Here is a 26,337-nt window from a genome sequence, read left to right on the forward strand (position 1 = left end):
CCTGTGTAAGGAAATGTGTTCGTCCTAGACCCGTTGACCCAATCACACCTCAACCCAACAATCCAACTACAGCTGCTCCTACTGACCCAACTCCAGCTCCAGCTGCTGATTAAATACTTGCCTTCAAAAATATATAATAAACAAATCTGATTGATTGAATTCTTTTTGATGTGCTTTTATATTTAACATTTTAGTACTTTCAATCATTTAAAATACTTATTTTGAATAACAATTTTATTAGTAATATTTTGAGAAAATTAATTATACCCGCTACCCATAGGGTGGAAGTATATTATAACTTTTTTGTGGTGGCAAATCCAACCCTTTAAAGAAATTATATATTCTTGATATAGAGACGATAGAGCCATCCGCCTGACTGTCTGTCCGTCTGTCCATTTGAAACACTAAATCTCAGAGACTATAAGAGATGCAAATATAATTTTTATTCGACAGCACTTGTTATCGATATTAAACTGAATTTTTAGTACATACAACAATATCTACAGTATTTATGATTCTTTAAAATTTAGTAGCGATCGGATAAAAATTGTAGAAGTTATTTAGTTGGTTGCTTTGGCTGACAATCTGGTATATTATACATTCCATGGTATATTTTTATGTAGTGGTGTAGCAATACACCAAATAGTTGGTATATTTGTAGTATTTTTTAGGAATATTAAATTGGTGTATTTTTAAATTAATACCTCACTGTTTTACTTTTATTCTCAATATGTACCGGGTATCTCACAGTCGAGCACACTCGACTGAAGCTTTCTTTTTTGTTTTAACCTTAATTTTGAATATAAGTGTAAATGCATTTAATATTGATTATGTCAGAGAATGGATAATGAGTTGCAATAAATTCGTTTCCAAAATGAAAATTTAAATATAAATAAATAAATTAGATTTGTTATATAATATTTTCATTAGCGCATCGCTTCATCCTCATCGCTAAGGTTACTTGCAGTCTTTATACAAACTATGCCATAAATTCTGTTTTTTAGTACAACTTAATTCAATTATGAGTTAGCTTGAAATAATTTTGGGCTCTTATGTCACTTTTACGTATTCAATTGTGTTAGGCTGGGTCTAATGACTTAATTGAATAAAAGTATAGTATGTCTTTGGACGAGACTTTTAATGATATGTTTTCATGACACAATTATTGGTTGGACTACAAAAATTTGACTACAAATTCAAAAATTTAATTTGGGGATATGCGTTTGTAAGAAATTTCAATGGTGTTAACTATTCTGAAATTCTTAACTATGTTTGAGTCATTTACATATGTTTTAATAATGCAATAAAGTGTAAAGAAGTTAGGAATATAATTTACAAAGTGAAATTCATTGTATTATAAATTATTATAAATTGTATAATTTGTCAGATCTTTTGCATTCTGCTACATATTGAAATGCTTAACCATGCTTGAATCATTTATGTTTTAATAATGCAATAAAGTATAAAGAACTTACGAATGTAATTTATGAAGTGAAATTCTTTATACTTAATTCAAGCTTTGTCAAGTCTTTTGCATTCCGTTACACAATCCTCCCAAGTACAGAAACGATTCTTATTGCCGCCACAGCCTTTATAGGCGAATGTTCTGCAGGATCCACTAGACGAGTCGTAATACCACATGACATTATTGGCATTCCTGCTGCAGTATGATCTTTTAGTATGTCCTACATCTCTATCCGGAAAACACTTCGGATCAGCTGAAGAAAGATTGTTCTAAGATAAGATGGTTTGGTTTTCGATTCAATTGCTTACCGGGACTAACAGTACCAAGGCAATCACCCTGCGCTTGACTATGAACTGCACAAAGTATTAAGAAAATCCAGACTAAACTGCAGTTCATTGCAAAATTAAATTTTCTGACTCTACTCTAGATAAAAGGTTGTTTATATAGCAAGCTGATAATAATAAAAGTCGTTAAATAAATAACAAATACTCGACAGGTGTTCGTAAACAATTCAACCTGGCACCCAATTCACAACTTTCAATGTACAGCTGCTGATACATGAAGTTACTACTATCGCATGATAGATGGCGCTAGCAATGCTTAAGCTGATTTAATGAGTAATTTTGTTAATTGGGTTTGAATGTACTTTTTTTGAAAATCATGAGAAAATATATGCTTTTTTTGCATTTATGGACATTTTTGCGAGGTTCTACTGTAATTTATTGCTACGAACAGCTGTCGTTTAATCAATGAACTGTATTTTTTCGTTGGCATTGCCGCTATATAAGCAAATATATTTAAAGTAGCGCATTAGTTTCAACTTTCAATTGAACAGCATTGCAAAGTTTATTCTAAATGCAGTTTGTGGTATTTCTAATGCTCTTTTCCGGAGCTTATACTCAACACTTTATGCATTGTCATGGAGGCCAAGGTTGGTCAAATTATATGAACTCTCGAACTTTAACTTATCTTTACTGAAATACTTAATATCTAGAGGAATTCACTTGTAACGAGCACAAAGATATTGGACATGCTGATGTGGAAGGCTGCTCTCGAAATGCAAATCCCGAAATGTATTATTTTGCCAGTGGAAACTGCAACAAAATGCAATATCTTGGCTGTGGCGGCAACAGAAATCGATTTTGCAGTAAGTTTGATTGCACATTATTGTGCAAACGCAATTATAAGGAAGATGAAGATGAAACGGATTATAATAATGAATGAATGAAATATTATAACTAATAACTAAATATAAATGTAGAGTGTGTTTCTCACATGAAATAAAGCTCCATTGAAAAATTGTTTCATTTAGGAACAGCTGTCGAAAAACATTATTAAATTTACCTCAACAAATTTCAATATAAATGCTGACAAATCACTATTTGAACTCAGTTTGAACTAGACTTTCGTAATGAAATTTCTTCTATTCTTGGTTTGTCTAGCAATTTTCCTGGTCAACAGTCAGGCAACCAATTGTTTGGGACGTGCTCGTAATGTATGAAAGATTTTGTGAAATTGAAATATGTTTAAATTATATTTTAATTGAAGTTAGACCGAGCTGCAATGAAACTAAGGATGAAGGTCATAATCAAATGAGTTGGTGTGCTGGGAAAAGCCAAAAACTAATGTGGTATTACGATAAGACCCGACTAGGCTGTAAAGCTTTCAAATTCAAAGGATGTGGTGGCAATAATAATCGCTTTTGCACTTCATATGATTGTGCTAAAAAGTGCGTAATACGTATACTTTAATGAGTATGAATATAAAAATCCATTAGTTTTGTTTAATTAAAAGAAGACTATATAAAGTTTATTTGTGCAGCATAATTTTGAATGCTCCTTTTAAGATTAATTAAGAAAATTACGAATTTTTGAATGCGATTAAAGCATTGACACAATAATATAACTTAAGTCAGAGCACTCAATTAATTTAATGAAAAATATGTTAATGTTGAAAAGTTATTATTACAAATAATAGAAATTCTTTGAAATAGTTTATATTATTTATTCGAAGCTAAGTACACTTACAATATGTGCAATGTTAGATTAGTTTCCACACACATTTGGTTGTATCATTGTAAATTTCTACTGCATACTTTTAGGCTGCTGCTGCTCGAAAGCTGTTAAGTTAGCCTCTGTTAATTAACAGCGGTCGCTTGTGGCTCGCTTTGTAGCTGGTTCAACAAATTTGATCGCTTAGAAGTTGCCTAGCGGTTAAACAAACAAGTTAACAACCGAAAAGGCGAAATACTAAATAATTAATAATATGTTTTATTTAAAGATATAAGCTGAAAGCTTATATTAATGTAAATTATAACCAAGCATCGTGAGTGAACTGCTTTTAGTTATGTTTATCAAATTTTAGACTATAAGGTCCATTTGGAATGCATTAAAAATGAAATTAATATTGTTGTTGGCTTGCCTGGCGCTCATGTTGATCCACAACGAGGCGCAATTTTGTCGTGGACGAGTTCGGCCGTGTGAGTAATTGAAATTGAAAAACAACTTTGAAATTGTCAATATATATTTTTATAGCTGAACGAAATTGTGTTGGTGGCAAGGACTCTGGCACAAGGCGAGCCAACCACTGTCACAGGACAGCCAATGACCATATGTGGTATTACAGCAACAGGACACGATCCTGTAGGAGAATGTCCTATCACGGCTGTGGAGGCAACAAAAATAGGTATTGCTCCTTGGCATCGTGTGAAAAGAAATGCGTTCAACCACGAGAAATTGACACAACTATAACTAAGCCCAACAATCCAACTACAACTGAATTAATTAACACAAATTTAGATGCATTCGACAATCCAACTTTGGCTGGAGTTGACAACGCAACTTTAGCTGAATTTGGTAATCCAAACTTAGCTGAATTCGACAATACAACCCAAGTTGAACCTGCTGGACAAGCTGCTCCACTTGCAAAGTTTGGAATATTTTGAGTCCTAGTTCTTATATACATATGTATGTATCATACATATGTATTAAAATTATTGTAGCTAGAAAGCTACACTTTGTACTTAAGTTTGATAATACTCAGCCTTAAAATTCTAACCTTAACACAAGTTGATATAAAAAGTCTTCAATTTTGAAGCCAATAGCCAAGAAAAACGTAAAAACAACATGGATATATACGCAAAATAAAACCAAAAAGTTTCAATTCAATAAGAAACAAAATATTCAGCTCCAAATTGAATATTAATACAAAAAAGTGACTTCGCTTCCAGTTGAGGAGCCGCTGCATAAATCCTGAAAGCAATTAAAGACTTCTACACAAAAATATTGTTACCAGAACTACAAAGCAGTTGAACAACAACTGATTTAGAAACAATGCCAAATACAGTAATATTTGATTTTTATATCTAAATGACATCATTTTCTTACAAATATTTTTGGAAACACTAAGACATTGAATAAAGGAATTTTAAATGTACAATTGGCATTTGCATTTGCATTTACTTTAGTATTGCCTGATTGCTTTATTTGCGTCTTAAGAATTCCTAATACAGATTATGCTAATCAGTTGAAACAGTTTAATGAATGAATTAATTTTTTTTTTAATTAATAAATGTCGCTTAAATTAAAATTTTGTACTATTTTTAAATGAGCATTACCAGTTATAGCCCACTTGCCCACTTAACTTACGAGTTGCGCTTACCTCAATTATTAAATTAAGCTTTTAACATATTATTATTTATTTATGCACCAGCTAGGACATTTTTGGGACTCCTTCGTATTCATTACTGCTAGCCTAGACCTAATTATGTAATGAAATAATAATATAGTGACGATGAACCTTTTAATGATATGTTTGTCTACCACTAAGGACTTGTGTCATAATCAGCTGAAGTGATGTTTTAGGCACAGCAACAATAGTATGTTTGTTTTCTTTAAAATTTTCATTAGGCAAGGTGGCAACAAAATTTGCTTTAGCATTGTTTATGACGGTGTTGAAATATACAGAATATTCATACGTATACAAATGAGTCAATAATATAATATAAATGATAAAGAAATATAATAACTGCACTATACGTAATTATTAAAAGAAGAGGTGAATCGAAAAAAAAAAAAAATGTTGTTTTTATTCAAGCCAATATTCTCATAACCATTTAAATTTGAATTATGCAATTAATGAGCTCAAGACAAGAATACATTAAATTGAATCCAGCTTTGAATGAATTCAATAGAATCTGTTTGCTTGGCTCACTTAAATAAATAAATATGTCAAAGGTGAAAAATTCGTATGTTCCTAGTTCCCACGCACATTTGAAATTTTTGCTGCATACTTTTAGGCTGGCGTTGTACGAAAGCTCTGAAGTTCGCTTCTGTTAGTTAACAGTGGTTGACTGTGGCTCACTTTGTCGATGGCGCAATGAATTCGTCGGTTCAGAAGTTCGGTAGCGGTTAAGCAAACAAGCAACGGAAAAGCGGAAAACTAATTAAGTAAAAATACGTTAGGTTTAAAAGTGCAAGTTGAATGTAAAAGATAAACACCGAAATAATAGTAAAGTGAGTGTATAATCAATGTTGAAGGCATAAATATTTGCTGTGTGTGAACTGTGAACTTCGGCCCTTGAAGAGCGTGTTTCGACATCTGTTTGCTAGTCAGGAATTTGATTACAAGGCCAGTCCAGGCCTCTGTGGCATCAGAGTCAGAGCCTTGGATGCGTTGACTCTGCTCTCTTCTCTTTTCGCCTCGCCTCGCTTCGCATTTGCCTTGTCTCTGGCCTGGCAATTAAAATGTGATTTTTATGGTTCGCAAAGAGAGCAACAGCTGCCCACAACATTGTCTGTTGTATACGTGTTGTTGTTTCTGTTGTTTCGTGTTTATTTTTTAGTTTGTTTTTGCAGTGAATATACGTATTACCGAATCTCTGAATCTTTTGACAATATGTGTAGTTACCGGCACTTGAAGCTCAATGTTAAGCGAAAAAACCAGTTTTGTATCGTGAACTCTCGCCTTCAACCAAGTCGCATATAATTCGGGAATACCATGGAATAAGTTTCCCCTACCCAAAACATTTATCCGACGGAACGGGAAGGGTAAAGACAAATCGGGCGGGGCACGTCTCATGTGATGGGCTTATTATTAAAATAATACTGCGCACTTTAACTGCTTTCAAATCAGACATAAACAAAAAACAAATCAAATTAATTGGCAATTGAATTGTTTTTGTTTCTTTGTAGGACAAAATTGCACTTATCGGTTTTCATAATTCATAATTTTTAATTTTTTTGGATCGATCCAAAAATTAAATTATCGAATTAACCTATTATATCATAATGATGATTGCCATTTGCCAGCGCTGACTTTGAACACGTACTCCAATGGGACACAAGGCAAAACTGTAATATATTAGCTACATTTATTTCAAAAATAATACGTGACATTGGACAGCAAAACACTCGAATATCCCCATTTTAAAGCAATTTGTTTCCGCTGATTCTTTCATTTAAATTGGACAATTCTGACATACATAACTGTAAATAAAACAGACGTAAACAGAGAATACAAAGAATACCAAGAATGTGCAGATCAAAACAATTACAAGAGCTTTTGTGTAAGTCCAACTTGATTAATAAATAGAAAATTACTACAAAAATTATAGACAATTGCTTTGAAATTCTCAGTAGCTATAAAAAAAAAATGAATAAATATTTCTGTTTATTAAGAAAATGTGTAAAACTGATAATTGTGAGTGATTCAATCAAGATGCCAAGTGCAATTAATAACACCATGAGAATTTCTCTGAGAGCGCACAAAGCTACACAGAATTACAGTTAATGCCGAGCTTAACGCAGCTCACAAGAAAAGCTTAATTATTACGTGTTGATTTTTATCTCTATGTGCAAATTCGTTTGTTATTGGTTGAGCTTTCGGTCAGTAGTCAGCTGGCTAATTGAATTGCAAGCGGTGGCAATTAAATTGATTAATAAACATATTCAAAACACTTTGAATCACAGCTTGAAACAGTTTTTGCCAGAGGGCAAACCGTTTTGTTTGAGAGCAAATCGACAGGTCTTTGTTTTTTGTTTCTTTGACCATTTAAAGCATCCATTCACGATCCACTTGTCTGTTTGTTTACATTTCAACTGCTGGCAAACTGCTGGCGATCGTCTATCAATTGCCATGTGGCTTTTGTTTCGCCACCTACACAATATGATGGAGGAATTTTAACAGTGAAGCACAAGTCTGTTAACAGGGCGGAATTTGCAACCAATTCGATCAACACCTTCAATGACTGAGTTACATTGCTTGATTTAACAGACGCATAATTAACAGGGTTGTAAACTTAGCATTCAATAGTTACACACTTAACAGTGCGGTAGCAGTTGTTAACAGTTTTGACGCCTGCACTACGCTTGCGTGCACCCACAACTACATAAAAGGAGGAGGTTTGTTAACAGCTAGTGAGCATTGACATTCGACAGCACTTAACAGCGCTCGCTGTAACACAGAGCTCGGAAGTTTATCTCCCATCTCCCATGACAGAGTTACATCGTTTGATTTAACAGACGCATTATTAACAGTGTGCTAATCTAAGTTGGGTTTACACTTAACGGCTGCTAACAGCTCTAGCGCCTGCACTACGCTTGCGTGCATCCACAACTACATATGTACATAGCAGGAGAAGCTTTATTAACAGCGTGTCAGCATTAACATTCGACAGCACTCGCTGTAACATATCCCCACACATACGCAGAGCGTGAAAGTTTATCTCCCATCACCCATGACAGAGTTACATCGCTTGATTTAACAGTCACATAATTAAAAGTGTGCTAAACTTAGTTGGGTTCACTTTTAACAGTGCAGTGTTAACAGCTCTGGCGCCTGCACTAGGCTTGCGTGCACCCACAACTATGTACATAGCAGGAGAAGCTTTATTAACAACGTGCCAGCATTAACATTCGACGGCACTTAACAGCGCTCGCTGTAACATATCCCCATACACATTCGCAGAGCACGGAAGTTTATCTCCCATTTGTGTGGTGTTCACTCAGTTCGTTTGAGTTCGTCGCGCGTTGCGGCAGCGTCGCGGAAGAAAGAAAGAAACAACGTGTGGGATATTAGCAGCAATGGAGTTGATGATAATTCATTAATGAATTCAAATCAGTTTTTGCTTTCTTAATTGCTATGATAATCTAACCGGTTGAAACGAACATCGCTCCAACACGCAAACTAGACTCGGATTCGGACTCAGTGTAAACGCTGCTGCACGGGAATTCCCTGTAAACCACAATATGAAATGTTTTGTGTATTTTTGTTGATCTTTTCAAAATATTGGTCATTGTGAACATCCCCCCATAAAGTTGTGCATTGTGTAATTAAACGCTCGGTTGACCAGTTCCAGTTTTGTTCAAGTGAGTTAACTTACAAGAGAGTTTGCAAAAAAAATCATATTTGTGACAACATTCACGGGTACTTGTCATCCGATTTTTATCAACGTCCACAACAACAACAACAACAACTCCAATAACATCGACAACGACAACAGCGAATATCAAGTTTGCGAAGTGTTTAAACAAAAATAAAAATAAAAACCCCAAGTCAGCAAAATTACTTTAAAAAGAACCGCGAATCAATGCGTTCAACTGTTGAGGCTGACTTGCATACTGAACACTAAAGAAGGGGTTAATGTGATTAGCTATATATGTTATATGTGTGTTAATATGTTTATGTAGATACCCAGCTATAGAGGTGCTCGAATATACATACCATACTCTATACTATACACAAAAACCTATTCAAATAGAAGGTTTTCAGCTTGCAAAGTGACAAAAGATTTACTACGGAGAAGTCGTCGAGACAGGAACAAACAACTTGATTGAAGCAAATATTCTACATATATAATACACATATAGTGTATATATACTATATAGATATATCGACACATATAGCCTGCAAGTTGGTAAGTACAAATGGAAGAGAAGATAACGCTTTGTTGAAGTGCTATAGCTAATATTTATAGACGACGACGCAGTCTAAATAGTCCAGATGCCATTCGAGTGGGCGTCGATTTTCTATACTATATTATGTTATATATACACATGCATATATTATTCTAATTGATAGCACATGTGTGGCAAACTCGACAGATTTTAGCTTCAGTTTAAACCCTTTTTAATCCCCTTCTAAGTGCTTTTATTTTTGGAATCTTCTTTAAACTTTTAATTGCTTGAATTTACGATTTTAAAATGTACATATACTATATATCTTCAATATATGTATTGTATTATTGATGTTATATCAATAATTATACTTGATAATATATGTTTGTTAGATTCCAAATACATTCAGTTTAATCCCATATCCAAGTGGTATTATTTTTTTAAATTTTCTAAAGACAATTAATTGTCCAAATTTACTATTTTATAATGTATATATAATGTGTACCAGATTCGAAATACTTTAGCTTCAGTTTAAATCTTTTTTTATCCCCTTCTGAGAGCTTTAATTTTTGGAATCTTCTTTAATCTATTAATTACTTGAATTATAAATTTCAAAATGTACTTTTGTTATATATAACATATGCAATTATAATTCATAAGATGTGTTTGCCAAATATTTTAGCTTCAGTTTAATCCCTTTTAAATCCTCTTCTAAATGATTTTATTTTTGGAAGCTTCTTTAAACTTTTATTCGCTTGAATTATAAAGTTTAAAATGTATTTATATAAAATATAACATCAACAATAATACTTGATGATATATGACATATGTTTGCCAAATATATGTTTTCCTAGATTCCAAAAATTTTCAGTTTAAACCCATTTGAAAGTGATTTTAATTTCTTTATTTTCTAAAGACAATTAATTGCTCAAATTTACTATTTTATAATGTATATATAATGTGTACAAGATTCAAAATACTTTAGCTTCAGTTTAAATCTTTTTTATCCTCTTCTAAGCACTTTTATTTTTGGAATCTTCTTTAATATATTAAACATTTTTTATATATAACATATGTAATTATATTTCATAACATGTGTTATCCAGATTCCAAATATTTTAGCTTTAGTTTAATCCCTTTCAAATCCCCTTCTAAGTGCTTTTATTTCTGGAATATTAGTCAAATCATTAAATAAATTTCCAATTTTGAAATGTATATACACAGTATAATATATATAATTATACTTGATAATTGATAACACATGTTTGCCAGACTCTAAATATTTCAGCCTCAGTTTAATCCCTTTTCTAAGTGCTTTTATTTTTAGATTTTTTTTTTAACAGCAATTAAGTGCATGAATTTACAATTTAACTACATATTTTTATTTTTTAAATGTATATTATTAATTGATTGGATTGTGGGTCAGATTCGAAATACATTTGAGATTTAGTTTAATAGCTTTTTTTTTTTTTATTTAAGTGCCTTTATTTTCGGAAACTGTTGAAAGCCATTGATTAATCGAGTTTACATCTTTAAAATGGTTTTCTTTGCTATTTTTAAATCATGTTTCTAAAATACAGAAGTGTCGGGGAATTTATTTATAATATTTTGTATGTGGGGTAATTAATTTTTAATTTTTCAATGGCGACGCAGAGTATTTTCTGTGCACATGCAAAGCCATCTACTTAAATTGCTGTAAATAATTCGAACAGTCTTGTTTCGTTCTCATAAATAAATTGGGAAATTCATTGAAATTGTGCTGCAAGTGTAACTATTTTTAGTATTTCTGTGTTTTCAATTGAAATGTTTAGTTTATTTAAAGATGTAAGATTAATCTTTTGAAATAACAACAACAATAATCAACAAGCAATTCAGTTTAAAATTTCCGTATTTCCCCAAAATATTTCTCAAGTGAATTCTGTTTAAAATGTTGTCATATATTTTGCTGAATTTTATTTATCATTAAGTTTTTAGGAACTGAGATGTAAGTAATCGAATAAAATTCAGCTAATTTAAAGAAAATTCATATCACAAACAATAATTTTATTTCTCATTCTGTAGAGAGATTAGTTTTGAGGACGTATTAATATTTTTAGAAAATAATCTAATAAAATCAAGGTATTTAAAACAGAATTAATTTTCAAATTAATAATTTTATTTCTCATTCCGTTGAAGAATGATATAATATAATAAAATTCCGCTAATTTAAAGAAAAATCATATTTCAACAAATAATTTTGTTTCTCATTCCTTTGAGGGATTAGTTCTTATTAAGTTTTTGGGAACTGAGATTGTTCTAAGTAAATAATCTAATAAAATTCAGCTAATTTAAAGAAAAAGCAATTCACAACCAATAATTATACCCGCTAAATATTCTAATAATGAAAAATCCTATCATAACCAATAATTTTATTTCTCATTCTGTTAAGAAATGAGTTCTTTTTAAGTTCTTAGGAATTGAGATTGTTTAAATTAAATAATCCAATAAAATTTAGCTAATTTAAAGAATATTCAGTTCTCCTTTCGTTGAGGGATTAGTTTTTATTAAGTTTTTAGGAATTGAGATTAATTAAAATAAATAATCTAAAAAAATTTCGCAAATTGAAAGAATATTCAGCTCTCATTCCGTAGGAGGATTAGTTTTTATTAAGTTTTTAACAACTGCAACTATTTATAGTAACTAAACTAATAAAATGAACCTCATTTAAAATAAATTCAGTTCTGGACTCATCCTCTGATAATCCCTCATAATCCCTCGCAGAGTGTGACATTTAATTTCACCTAATTGGCCATTCAATCTATATTTAATTTTTATGACCCATAAACACTAATTAATTGTGGCTGATATGGCACTCAAATGTCAGATTTTGGCATAGATACGATAGAGAGTGCATTTGTTTACTGACTCAGTTGGGAATTTCTAGGCAGCTGTGATAAAGTTAACTGCATGACAAATACTGTTAATTGCGGCTGTCTTTCAAAACTGTTTTTCCAACTGGAATCATTTGTTGCACTTTTTTGAGTCACCTCAAGTGGCTAACAAACTAAGTTGGTGGGTGGTAAAACGACCTTGGCAATGCTAACATATCATTTCCCGCATTTCCATTCCCACTCTTCTACTACTTTATCTCTCTCCCTCTGTTTTTACCCCACACACGTTTGTTTTTCACCTGTTTTGGGAACACTTTCAAGTCTTTGCTATGCACATTTGTTTACACATTTGCACATTTGTTCATATGTTTTCTTATATTGTTTATTGTTTGCCTTCAGCTTTCAGTTTTTCCTACATTTGTTTATTTTATTTCACCCCCCGCCCAGAGGCAGTCGGCATGGCAATGAATATTATTCGTACGATTCGCACGATTTATTCATATATATATTCGTATAAAAAAAAAGAAACCAACTCTGGCGTCAAACGACACGTCGTGTTGTTTTGGCAAACAAAACTACATCAGGATCACATTCGATATGATAACACTTTGAGTACTGAATAAATTCAACGTTTTTTTCGTATTATCCGGATTAGCTATAATCATAATTTAGCTGCAAGCAACTGCTGTTTATCACGCAGGTGCAGTCCTTGATAAGCGTAATGAAATTACATTTTAATTAGCTAAATGCACATAGACATCCGACTCTCTTTCCCTTTCGCTGTTTTGTTCACTTTCACTATCGAACACTGGGGAATAATAAGTTTCGCAATTCTTTTACATGTTATGTCTAAGGTCCTCTGCCATATCTAATGTGTATCAAAGTTGTATTTATTGCCAACTACTAAGGTAATTAACTTATACTTTATCCTCTACGTTATCAAAGTTTTATTTATGGCTAAGTAGCTAACAAAGTGACACATGGATTGCAATATAGTTGCTATGCTGGTTTTTCTAAGGATTCGAAAAGTAATTAAGATATATTTTTAAAGAGCAATGATCAATTTTCAACAATTTTCATGACTTTCAACAGTATTTAAGATGTACTTTTAAATTAAAATGATCAAAATAAGACAATAAACATGCTCTGAAAATTCCAGTTTATATTTAACTTTTTATACTTTTCATTTTTAAGCAAAGTTTTCATATCGCATTTTAGACCTATTTTAATTTTATTTGATCATCATCTTACTTGTGAAAAGAATTTTGTACTACAAACTCATCTAAAACAAAATGGTTTTAGTTTTAGAATAAGCTTATAAATATGTTATTTTTAGGCATTTTTAAAGAACAATTTTGAACATTTTTAGATTTTAAATTTGTTTTCGTAGATTTAAAATTAGTTTTCGTATGAATACAATACCAGGAATGTCATTTATTGGCTTATCCAATGAAAATAGAATAGCTTATTTTCATTTTACAAAAATATAATTAAATTTCATCTACAGTTTGTAATTTTATCATATTATTATATGAAATATGAAATTTGTAAGCTAGTTTAATGTATATAGAATAGAGCAGGTACTTTTACTTTAGAACGAGTTTTTATGAAAACAAATTACAAATATTTCATTTTTAAGCATATTTAATGAGGGCCGATTTCAGCACATTCAGATATTGAAGTAGTTTTCGTATCAATAATGAAAAATATGTAATTTATGGGCTTTTTCAATGTAAACATGTTCGTTTTAGAACATGTTTTTATTTCGATAATTACACATAATTTGAATTTTTGCGTTTTTAATGAGAGCAACTTTCAACATTTGCAGATTCTGAAGCAATTTTCATTTTCATAATTATAAATAGTTTGTAATTTATAGGTGTATACATTCTAAATAAAAATTTGTACATTTTCAACATTTTTGCTAAAATCTAATAATCTAATAATAATAATCTATTTACATCTAAAAAGAACAAACATTAAAAAAAGTAGTTTTTTAAATTTAAGAAATAAAAAAAACTATGTAATTGGTAAAATGATTTAAAATATTATTTACAATTTTAGTATTAGAAAATATATGATTTTCAAAGTTATTTTCATAATCAAAATTTATAAAAAGTGTGTAATTTTAAAACATGTTTTGCACTTTTCGACAAAACACTAATCTAATTAAATATCATTTAGAACTTTAGCATTATTTACAAATACAAACATTTAAAAAAAATAAATTTAGAAAGTAGTAAAATATACAATTTTATTGCACATAAGCGATGAGCAAAAAGGAAATGCGGCAATAGGAAATTGAATTGTATAAAAACGTCTCGTTTTTAATGGTTTGTTTTTTGTCTGTTTCCACATGATTGATTTAGGGGGCTGGTCGGGGGCAGAGTGGGCAAGCAACACATGGATAGATAGATGGATGGATGGATAGATGTGTGGTTAAGGTGCGTTTATGTGTTTAATCCGTCTTGCTCGATGATGACCTTAAATAATATTTGGCAAGTTGCAAATTACCAGAGAAATTTTGGGGGTTGCCTCTTATACGAATAACCAATCAATTTGCTGGGCTTGGCACAAAGTGCTCAAAGAGGGGTGAGATAAAGCGAGGGGTGGGAAGGGGAAAGAGAATGTTTGTGTGGCGCTAAAAATACTTAAAATACTAGGAATTGTATTAATGTTTGTGGAATTTTCGTACGAATGAAAAGCATTGCGGGAAAACATACTCGCACAGTCGGAAAACCGTCAATGGCTCAGACCATAACAATTAAAAATGTTTTTGTTGAATTTCAAAATAATCGCAAGCACTCACACACTCACAAGTATTTCGTTTTTATACCCGCTACCCAAAAAAAAAAGGCTATTATAATATTGTGAAGTAGTCATCTCCGACCAAAGTAAGTAAAGAATATACTCTTGATCAGCGTCATTAGAAGTTATTTAAGAAATAGTTTTATGTGTATATTTTATATCTTATCTTACTATGATTGACAATCTAGAATATTTTTAACTCTATGCTTTGTTTTTAATCTATTAGTATGTTGATATACCAAATATATATTTCGGTATATTTTTCGGTATATTTTAATAATAATACCTCATTGCTTTTAATGAAATATTAATATATCAATATACTAATATAGCTTCTGGTATATTTCAATATTTTTTCGTGGATTATTATTTGAATATATTTAAAGATGCTTTGCTTTTAGTGGAGTATTAGTCTACCGATATACCAAATATAGCTTTCAGTATATTTTAGCATTTTTTTGGTATGTTAATATGTTATGTTTTAAGATTAATACCGCAATGTTTTGCCTCTTTTGAATTATTAGTATATCGATGTACCAAATATAACATTTAATATTCTTCAGTATTTTTTGGTATATTAATTTAATATATATTAATCATAATACCGCAATGTTTTGCTTTTATTGAAGTATTTGTATATTGATATAGCTTTCGGTATATTTCAGTATTTTTTCAGTATAATTATTTGGTATATTTGAAGAATAATACTACTATGTATATTTTAGTCTTATTAAAAATGTGTAGCGGGTATCTCACAATCGAGTCCACTCGCCTCAAGCCTTCTCGCTAGTTTCATTCTTTTTTTGTGGAAGGTGTTGTTTATCTTTCTCACCCCATTGTGGTGGATTCGCATTTTCAAGTTTGAAGTTCGCTGTCTTTGCGGCTACGTTTGCGATTAGTTTGCCGCGGTTCCGACTCTCGCCCTGACCACAAAGCGTTCCGACTGATAATGGCAGCCACACACATAATTCAACAATAAAGCATTAAGAAACGCTATCTCTATATTTTTTATTCAACTTTGATACGCACAAACAAAATTGTTATTTCAATTTAAAATTCTCTATTCATAACTGTGAGTTGAGTTGATGTGTTTTAATTGCTGCGTGCAATTCATATGTTATATTTGTGGAAATTAGCATAGGGAAACGGTGTACATAAATATATTGCGCATACGCCGCGTGACACGTTCGCGACTCGTTTCGTTTCGTATCGTATCGCATTGCTTTATCAGCAGCCGTGTCGATAAATCTTGCGACCGGGGGCTTTATGCACTTTAGCATACATAATTGTTAAATGCGTCGTCGTGCCTCCATTAGTCGCTGCCTCCCAACCCCCTCCCAACTCCACGCCTGGTCAAAAATACATAAATGATATTTGTTTTGATCGAAATCGTTGCTGAGAATCAAGTTAAGTAAGTGCATGAATCACATTGTTGCGCCTCGTTATCGATCGATATTTTAAATGTGTTTTGCCAACGGAAGTGACAATTTAATAGCATTAATAATTAATCATCATCAACATCAGCAGCTTGCTCCGAATAAATTGTAATCGTTCGAGTTCAGTTCTGAGAAGTTCAATAACTATCTGGTAAATAGTCTTTGTCTTGGGCTTTATCTTATCGAGTGTTCTCTTAGTCTTTTTCACTCTCTTTTTATACCCGACACCCATAGGGTAGAAGGGTATTATAACTTTGTGCATCTTCGGCACCTACGACCCCATAAAGTATGTTATATATATTCTTGATCAGCGTCAACAGCGAGACGATCTAGCCATGTCCGTCTGTCCGTCCGTCCGTATGAAACACTGGATCTCAGAGGCTATAATAGATAGTCATAATAATTTTTTTTGACCGCATTTGTTATGTTTGCACGCAGATCAAGTTTGTTTCAAATTTTTGCCACGCCCACTTTCGCCCCCGCAAATAAAAAAAAATCGAATAACAGTCGTATTTTTATAGCTTGAGTTGCGAATTTTGGTATATACAATAACAACTATAGTAATTGTGATTCCTGAAAATTTGAGTGTGATCAGATAAAAATTATGGAAGTTATTAAAGTAATACTTTTGTATGGGCAAAAATGCTACTTACTAGGGATCTGAGTTGCTTTGGACGACAATCTGGTGCATTGTGCGGTCTATGGTATATTTTGTGGTACTATATCGATATACCAAATATACAATTTGGTATATTTCATTTTTGCATTTTTGGTATATTTTGAAAAAATATCGCAATATTTTGCTTCTATTTAAAATAAGCAGCGGGTATCTCAAAGTCGAGCACACTCGACTGTAACTTTCTTACTTGTTAATTCTCTCTTTTGTGCCAACTTAAAGCGTAAATTGTAATATTAATATGTTGCTAACATACTATTGACAGTTGGCTGACATTAACTGATCAAATATGATACCTCTACAATTAACATTCTGTTGGTAGTTCTTGACACACCCATGATTCAGAGGTTGATAATCGCAATCATAAGCTATGATCAGCATTATTAATACGATCGATAGCAGAAATCAAAGCTGAGCACAACAAGTGCTTTGAATCATTAAATAAACAACTGAATTACACAAGAGAAACAATTCTAGTGATTGCCATAAAAACTTTCAACTGGAAATGCGGAAAATCGCATCATCAATGGCTGCAAATGTCGGCTGTAAATCAATTTAATAGCCACATTTCGGGCAGTTTTTCTTTAGCAGACTGCAGGAGGCAGCTGCCAAGAAGGCGGAACAATTATTTTGATTGGAGTCGAATGGTTTTCGGCTGTTGAAAATTTCAATTGCATGCGAGGCAATTAATTATGTTAATTTTTCGCAAAATACTTGTCGTTATTAAATAACTGTTTACCCCATTTGGGGTCATAAATTCAACAATATTTTCAAGGTGTGCATAGCTTCATTCCCTTTTTCAATCTCCCCTGCCCTTTCCTTCTTTCCCCTCAGACAATGTCCACAACAAATGCAAATATATTGCGATCAATGTGTTGAGCCAAATTTGAATTTTGTTTGGCCTCTAATGATGTTAGCTTGATAAGATAGTGATAGCCCATGAGGGATGGAGATAATGATGAACTTGGGGGGTTGGTGGTGGGGGGTTGGGGCAGACTTTTCGCATTTGTAATGAATTTATGGCGAAACGGGAGACCAGAAGTGGGAGTTGTTAAGCCAACTAACTAACGACTGACGCAAAGCGACAACTAGGAAATGTGGAAGTGGGAAGTGGGCGGGGAGGTGGGCGGGGCTGCGTCGCTTCGACTAGCGATATTGACAGTTGCTGGCACTTAGTATCAATTTAATGGAAATTCATAAACGCTTTCGATGTGTGTACGTTATTTTTTCTGTTCTCAGATGATTAATGCCCCGCTGTGTGTGTTGGAACGCCCATTGCGTGTATTCTGTGTATCCTGTATATCCTGTTTGTCCTGTATTAGTTCGTTCTGTCCTTGTGACCGTTTAAACATGACCTCAAAGACTTGTTGCCCTAATTGAAACTGACGCAACAAGTCCCCATGACCTTTCTTTTCACCAGACGCTGCAAAAACCTGTTGAAAAGGTTTGCGTGCGCTTCAGAGAGATTTCCAAAACGATGAGCTCACGCATGTATAGTGTTTGACGCTTAAGAGTGTTGTCCATCAAGCTAAAGCTGATTTACATAAATTAGTAAGCATTAAGAATTTTTATAACGATTCTTTCTTCTATAATTTAAGCAATATATTATATGCCTTTGAAAAGAAATGACCTCAAAAGAGCTTAGATATCAATACAGATAAAATTACTTTATTTTATTTCTTGCTTGTATTTTACTTCTTCTTAAAACTCTGAACAACAGAACTTAAAAAAATGTGAGCACTTTCTTCTGGGTTTCTCTAATCAAGAATCTTGAATTACCTTATGGAATGTAATAATCTTAAAATTATAATAATTTTAAAATAAACTCTCTTATATCAGCTATAAAGTTTTACTATTTTTAATAAACTCAAAATAAAATCATATAGTTCAAGATGCAATTTTTTGTCATAAGAGTATTTTAAATATTTATTCAGTTTTATGTATTCCGTTTTCTACCGTTCGGGTATTACAATTTTCTTAAATATATACTGAGTTATTCAAGTAATTAAATGCTTAGTACTTATGCATTTATTATCTCAAGGTATTCTAAATATAATTTCATATTCAGTAACTTCGTTTAATTTCTTTTTGTATTTTAAATCGTTTTCAATATTTACATACTTATTAAATTAAATCAACTTTAACTTTCATTTTATAAAATAATTTTAAATATCAATTCAGATTACCTTAAATATTATTTATTTCCTGTAAATCTTCTTCATTATGCAGTGAGTTATTGAATTACATAAATTTTAGTACTTGTAAAATGTAAATGTCAATTAATTTTTGAACATATTTTCATAATGCCTTACACAATTTTATTTCTTTCTTGAAATTTAAAATTTGTTCATATATTTGCTGCTTTTATTCGAATAAATACAATTCATGACAAAGCTTAATTTATTCTAAATATATTATTTTATATAATTTAGTTACTAAATTATTGAAATTTCATTTCCTTCTCTCTTGTTCCAAAATATATTCTGAGGATATTGAATTAAATACATTTTAGAACTTGCTTCTCTGAAAGAGTAAATAAAACCGCACAAAACAACATTTGTGTATATGCTCTCTGTTTGTTTTTAATTTAAATAATGTGTGACTAACTTTTAAAGGCGTTCTGGGAAAACAAAACAAATTAGTTCGCTGTTGAGAATCTCGACGTGTATAATTAATTCAAATTAAGTCGAGTTGGCTTAGGCATGACTCATATTGCTGAATAGTTAATTGTTGCATGTGCTTCGCACTTGAATATTATTATTAGAATTAATTGTTGAATTTCCTCTGTTATATTTTTACAGAGAGCACAAAATGCAGAAGCCTGTTCACCACAGAAGTGGTCCACTCTACTGTGGCGTCACCTTGGTTGGCGTCGTCTTCCTCGTCCTCTTCCGCCTCCTCCCCGGCAGTCCCTTTGGTGTCCATGCTCTGGGTGATGAGGGCAACTTTCATGAGAGGAATGGCATCCACACACAGTGTAGTTTCTTCGACACGGTGAATGTGACGGGATATCCTTCGTATCCCAATGGCAGCTACAATTATGAAGGAGTCTTGATACCCAGTCATTATGTGGGCACATATGATTACATCTACAAGGATCTCGTGGATCGCATTGATGTTGCTCCGCACATGCGTGGTTGCGTCTGCAAGCTGAAGCCGTGCATCAACATCTGTTGTCCTTGGGGATACATCTTCAACAACAGCGAGTGCGCCAAAGATACGAGCAACAAAACCTGGCCAGAGGCAACGATAAATGTGACAATGCGCAATCAGAGCGTTTACAATGTGAATATCTATAAACAGTTTGTGGTGCAGAGCTTTAGACCATGTAACCAAATGTTCTCGCTGCTGCCTGAAGCCAATTACTATGACACCTATCAGCTGCATGAGAATGGAACTTTGTTGCGCGAGGATGACATGTTGTACATCTACAAGAACGAGTTCTGTTTGGTGCCCACTTATGTGAATGAATCGGATACTAATTATACTCTTAATCCCGCCAACTGCGACATGTCCAACGAGAAGACCACAGTGAAGATCATCAATGGATTCGGTGAGTGATAAACACACAATTTTATGTCCAGCTGCTGACAGTAAAAAATCAATCAAAAGAGTATAAAAATGTTATGAACGAACATAATTCGAGTACTCATACCCAAGCACTTAATTCAAGTGTTTTTCGGAAGCTATAAATCTGTATTTTAGTTTTTGATTTTTTCTAAAAATGATTTGCATACGTATACTAAATTTAAGTAAATTTCAATTATTTAACTTTATTTTTGTCTTAAAAACTTGACAAAAATAAATTTCAACATAATTTAAATTGCTTAAATTTTAATATCCATAATAAATCTTTTATTAGTTTTAGATTCTTGTAATAAGCTTGATGATGATTCACTTACGTATACTAAATTTAAGTAAATTTCAATTTATTTTTCTTAAAATATGCATACTAATTTATATACCACAAAAATACTAAAAATACTATTACAAGCGGTATATTTAATATATTAATATACTATATGCCCAATGGATATACCACAAAAATACTAAAAATACGTTGTCAGTATATTATTTTAGTATATTAACATACTGTATCAACATACCAAATATAACATTTTTTTTTTTTTAGATTTTTTTTTATATTTTTAGTATTTTTGGTATATTAATTAGGTATATTTTTAAATAAATACCGCACATTTTTGCTTTTATCTAAATCTTACTTGTTTTCCTATTTGCTCTTGTATTGATTATTTCATTCATTATTTCTTTTCCTTTGCAAAATAGCATTTTTAGTATTTAGTATACTAAAAATACTTTGCCAGTATATTTTTTTAGTATATTGGTATACTGCATCAACATACCAAATATAGCATTTTCAGTATTTTTATACTTTTAGTATTTTTAGTATATTAAGTAGGTATATTTTTAAATTAATACCGCACTCTTTTGCTTTTATTTAATATCGGTATCTCACAGTCGAGCACACTCGCTTACTTACTTGTTTTCCTATTTGCTTTTGTATTGATTGTTTCATTCATTATTTCACTTCCTTTGCATTAATTATCAAGTGTATTTTATTAATTCCCAAAGCGCATTTAATCCTGAAGCGATCTTGTGCATTTGAATTTATTTTCAAACTATTTATTTATCAAACTATAATTTACTGCAGCGTAAATTAGCCTTGAATTTGTTGTTGATTACTTCAAGAAATGTTCGTTTAATTGCATTTTTCAATTGCAGCTAATATTGAGGAATCAATAAACATTTAAAACCAGAATTCTACGATTGAAGAATGCACTGAAATAATATCGAAGTGAAAAATATTTTAAATTTCTAATTTCGTGTTCGATTTCTTCTCCTTTTAGCCATGCTCTTCTCCATTCCCTTCATGCTGCTGACCATCGCGGTGTATTTGTTAATTCCGGAGTTGCGGAATCAGCATGGAAAATCGTTGGTCTGCTATCTGCTCGATCTGAGCATAGGTTATATGACGCTATCATGTTTGCTGCTTGAGCGCGACATTCATCCCTCTAGCACCCTTTGCAAGTCAATTGGCTACACTGCGTATTTCTTCTTCATGTCCTCATTCTTCTGGCTGAACGTGATCAGCTTCGATCTGTGGCACAATTTCCGTGGCACACGTGGCGTCAATCGATTCCACGAGAAGAAGCGTTTTCTGCTCTATTCGCTGTACTCTTGGGGATCGGCTTTGGTCTTCCTCATCTTTACATTCTCGGCGCAGGAATATTCGGATTGGCCCCTCGAAGTCAAGCCGGGCATTGGCGGTGGTGAGTACTGTTGGTTGGATATGACCAATTGGTCGGCGATGATCTATTTCTTTGGACCCATAATCATCATCATTGGAGCGAACACTACGATGTTTGTGATGACCGCCTTTAAAATACACGGCGTACAGCGAGAGATGGCGCGAATAATTGCCCGGGAGGATAGCACAAAGAATCTGCGCACCGAAAAGGACAAGTAAGTAAAGGGATTGTGTGTGGAGTTCAAAAACACATCAATTGATTCAGTAATCCCATCAGATTCGGACTCTTTCTGCGACTGTTTATCATCATGGGCGTCACTTGGTCGTCGGAGATCATCTCGTATTTCGTGGGCAACGACAAGCAGTTTTCAAAGATCTTTTACGTCTCGGATCTGTGCAATGCGATGCAGGGTTTCCTCATCTTTATGCTCTTCGTGCTGAAGAAGAAGGTCAAGCATCTGATATCGAACAGGTGAGTGTTTTGTTGCGATTTCCCCAAAAATTGCACAATTAATGTACAGTCCTGGGTGTAAGTTCATTACAAAAACAACTGTGTAAGTCCTGTCTCTGACTCAATTGTTCTTCTGTGACCTACAATCAAATCTATTAGAACGGTGCGAGTACGCAGTCTGCATCAGACGGAGAGCGTCACTGTCGCTGGAAGCAGTTACTCGATGCGTCAGCGTTTCATGGATGCCTCCAACCAGATACGTAAGCTGGTCGTCATACGTAACGCGTTTGCGAATCCCCCGAGCGGCGTTCATTCCCACACCGGTTAGGCAATTAGTCCTGTGACTAACCTGTCCAGTAAGCAGCGTTTGGAAACGCTCCCTCTACTTTCCTCCTTGTCTGTTGTTTGCTCCCTGCTTTTAAGTGTTGTACAACGTGAGAATACTAACGATGAAACGCGTAGAGTGTTGTAGCAGCCAGCTATGCTGCGTTGGCAAAATATCCCTTTTAGTTCCTACCTCCGCTTCGCCTTCAAGTGTTTTACAACGTGATAATACTAATGATGAAATGCTTAGAGTGTCGTAGATGCTTAGGCAAAATATCCCTTTTAGTTCCTCCTTCCTCTTCACTTTTAAGTGTTGTACAACGTGGTACTAACAGTAAAACGAGTAAAGTGTCATAGCTGTCAGCTAGAAGTACGAATGAAGCGGTCAAAGTGTCAGAGCTGCCAGCTATAAAGAAGTTAAAGTCTTTGCAACGGTGCCTCTTACACTTCTCTTGTAATAATGATAAAATGTGGAGTGTCGTAGCTGCCAGCTATGCGTATGGTTCTTTTCCTGCTTTTTCTTGCTTTTGAGTGTTGTTCAAAGTGGTACTAACAGTAAAACGAGTAAAGTGTCATAGCTGTCAGCTAAAAGGACGTCGAATGAAGCGGACAAAGTGTCACAGCTGCCAGCTATGAAGAAGTTAAAGTCTTTGCAACGGTCCCTCTTACTCTTCACTTTTAATAATAATACAAATGTGGAGTGTTGTAGCTACCGGCTATGAAGGTCGTTCTTAACTCCTGCTTCCTCTTCTCTTTTGAGTGTTGTACAACGTGGTAATACTCATGATAAATCGACTGAAGTTTCATAGCTGTCAGCTACATGGAAGTCGAACGAATGAAGTGCCGTAGCTGACAGCTATAGAGGAGTCGATGACTGCAACGATCCGTCTTCACTTTTCAGTTTTGTAATATTGATGAAAACGCGTGGAGTCTCGTAGCTGCCAGCTGTATTGCATGCAACTTTAGAAACTTAGCGAGCACACACATAAAAGTACCTGTATTTAGTCCTTATTCTCCTCTCTAAATTATTCTCTTGTATCTCGTTGTCAGAATGCTTTCGATATCGCTAAACCGCCACAACAATACAAATACCAATTCCAACATCAACAACAATAACAAGACACCCGACACACATCCAACAATGCCCACTGTGTCCTGATCTAAATATCGAAAAAATTTAAAGAAAAAAAAAAACGCAAGAGGCTAACTCACGAAAACCAAAACAAACCAAAACAAAATTACATAAAACCGAGTCTAACGAATCCGTCCATTTGTTGTACAAAGTAGCCTAAAACCATGTAACAAAATTCAATAATAATCAAATAAAAAACAAATGCAAAATGCCAGTGTAAACTAAGTATCCATATCCTCAATGTATCGTCGTCAGACTCTTGAAGCAAAAGTCACCCGGGTCGAGTCAATCGACCTCAACGAACTCCACATCGACCGAGATATCTGCGAATACGCAACAGGATAAGTTTAAGATGAAGACCTCCCAGCAAACCAACGGTAATGCCAAGAGGCCGCCAACAGCTGTGGCCAAGACCAGCTCAAAATAATGATATCGAACTAATACAAGGCAAGGTAAAATGATCGAAAGGTGCTACGAGAAATTCCCCCCACCGAAGTGATTAACCAATCAATCAAACCAAATCGATTCGATTCGATTCGAGATATTTATTTCCCCCGCATTTAACGCTAACTATTGCTCAACTGCTATCTACGCTATATATGAATCTAATCGCATGTAAATCAATTCCAATTGTATTACTAAAACAAATAGCGCTGATTGGTGTGATTGCTGAATTCTGTGAATAACAATTAACCCCCTCAAAGCTCCCCTCTAACCCCTGTTTATGCATATTTCCAGCTAACCCTCGAGAATAGAACTTGATGTATCATCATACACATATCGCTCATCGCTAATTATCGGTGTATCGGTTTCTCTGTTTAACTGTTATCAATATTGCCACTCCATTAACTAATCTGGTTCTCTCTCTCTCTGTCCATTCTCCCCTTTCTCTAACTCCTTTAGATGCTCGAGTGGACGCGAGGGCAGCAATCAACGTCAAAGCCAGTACTCCACAAAGACCACATCCAGCAGTGTGGCCAATCTCTCGCTGCAGGAGAAATCCTCATCGGAAAAGCCTCTTGTCGAACAACAACAACAGCGCACCACCAACATCCGTTGAGGAGGAGAATCAACAGCGTCTCCCGTCAGTTTTCCTCTACCTCTATCTTCTACTGCGTTGCGGTCTAGTCCATGATGACGATGACACTGCGTCGTGTGCTTATCATCGAATAGCTGGGATCGAGTGCCACTCCCAAGCAGCCATATTATATCGTAGACTTAAAAAAAGACACTACTTCTACTACTCTTACTCCCCCTAACCTCCCCACCACACACACAAAATACATGTCCCCACATATCTGTATCTCCATGTGTGTGTGCGTGTGTGAATGTATGTGTGTGTGTGTGTGTGTGCGTGTGCATTGTGATGAACGTTATCCATAGTATGTCTCATTTGCCATTTTGATAGTGATTATCTGAAATTATTTTACCACTCTCGCCCGCATGGGATCAGTTTACACTTTCCTCTAAATACGAAAAAACAAACAACATAAACTTTATTAGTCACATACTCACGCACATGTGTACTATATATACCTAAATATATATAATAATGTATGAATTGTGTATTTACTTAAATTAAACAAAAAGTACTATTTTATGTCAATTTTAAATAAAAGCCAAAGAAAACCAGAAGATTGCAGTGTCAGTTTTATTTTAAGCAGGAGATATTAAAACTGTTCCTAATTTGTACTCTGCATACAACCGGCAAAGGTTTAAAACTGTTCAAATTTTCAACTCTTCTCACAATACAACCGGCAAAGCATTACAACTGTTCCTAATTTATACTCTTCACAAGACCAGCAAAACTGTTCCTCTGTTTACAAAAGGCATTAAACTGTTCCCTATTGTAACAGACGTAAAACGTTTTCTATTCGTCGTGAATTACATTGATTTCTCATCAACTTATAAATAAATAATAACAGTATTGATTATATATTTGTAATGGTTTAGCGTTAACTCTTTATTTTTAATATTTTGTCAATTAACTCTAATAGTTATTAAACTATGC

The 26,337-nt window shown here is 33.4% G+C and overlaps 3 protein-coding genes and 1 long non-coding RNA gene across 16 annotated transcripts; 3 read left to right on the forward strand and 1 right to left on the reverse strand.

Moving 5' to 3' along the window:
- Positions 1 to 1,366: 1,366 nt before the first annotated feature.
- LOC132790787 (kunitz-type serine protease inhibitor LmKTT-1c-like) lies at positions 1,367 to 1,873 on the reverse strand. The gene is made up of 2 exons (XM_060799479.1): positions 1,774 to 1,873; positions 1,367 to 1,718 (listed from the first exon to the last, which is right to left on the reverse strand). Exons 1-2 carry the CDS (start codon positions 1,859 to 1,861, stop codon positions 1,513 to 1,515), a joined length of 294 nt encoding a protein of 97 aa, XP_060655462.1. The 5' UTR covers positions 1,862 to 1,873; the 3' UTR covers positions 1,367 to 1,512.
- A 410-nt stretch (positions 1,874 to 2,283) lies between these two features.
- LOC132791008 (uncharacterized) lies at positions 2,284 to 3,291 on the forward strand. The gene is made up of 3 exons (XR_009632852.1): positions 2,284 to 2,396; positions 2,460 to 2,955; positions 3,014 to 3,291. It is a non-coding gene; the product is annotated as an uncharacterized LOC132791008 (long non-coding RNA).
- A 380-nt stretch (positions 3,292 to 3,671) lies between these two features.
- On the forward strand, positions 3,672 to 4,844 carry LOC132791717 (uncharacterized). The gene is made up of 2 exons (XM_060800749.1): positions 3,672 to 3,944; positions 4,000 to 4,844. Exons 1-2 carry the CDS (start codon positions 3,860 to 3,862, stop codon positions 4,407 to 4,409), a joined length of 495 nt encoding a protein of 164 aa, XP_060656732.1. The 5' UTR covers positions 3,672 to 3,859; the 3' UTR covers positions 4,410 to 4,844.
- A 1,032-nt stretch (positions 4,845 to 5,876) lies between these two features.
- Positions 5,877 to 25,955, forward strand: LOC132789890 (G-protein coupled receptor Mth2). Of its 13 annotated transcripts, none has more exons than XM_060798215.1 (7): positions 5,881 to 5,979; positions 9,154 to 9,380; positions 19,952 to 20,703; positions 22,019 to 22,634; positions 22,685 to 22,891; positions 24,582 to 24,778; positions 25,230 to 25,370. In XM_060798215.1, exons 3-6 carry the CDS (start codon positions 19,962 to 19,964, stop codon positions 24,751 to 24,753), a joined length of 1,737 nt encoding a protein of 578 aa, XP_060654198.1. In that variant the 5' UTR covers positions 5,881 to 5,979; positions 9,154 to 9,380; positions 19,952 to 19,961; the 3' UTR covers positions 24,754 to 24,778; positions 25,230 to 25,370. The 13 variants fall into 13 exon arrangements, with proteins under 13 accessions (XP_060654199.1, XP_060654198.1, XP_060654200.1 ...); XM_060798214.1 differs by lacking the exon at positions 5,881 to 5,979 and adding an exon at positions 8,472 to 8,832; XM_060798216.1 differs by lacking the exon at positions 9,154 to 9,380 and having other exon boundaries at positions 5,877 to 5,979.
- The last annotated feature ends 382 nt before the right edge of the window (positions 25,956 to 26,337 follow it).

The sequence above is a fragment of the Drosophila nasuta genome, chromosome 3 (assembly GCF_023558535.2).
Source record: "Drosophila nasuta strain 15112-1781.00 chromosome 3, ASM2355853v1, whole genome shotgun sequence".
Classification (NCBI taxonomy): Eukaryota; Metazoa; Arthropoda; class Insecta; order Diptera; family Drosophilidae; genus Drosophila; species Drosophila nasuta.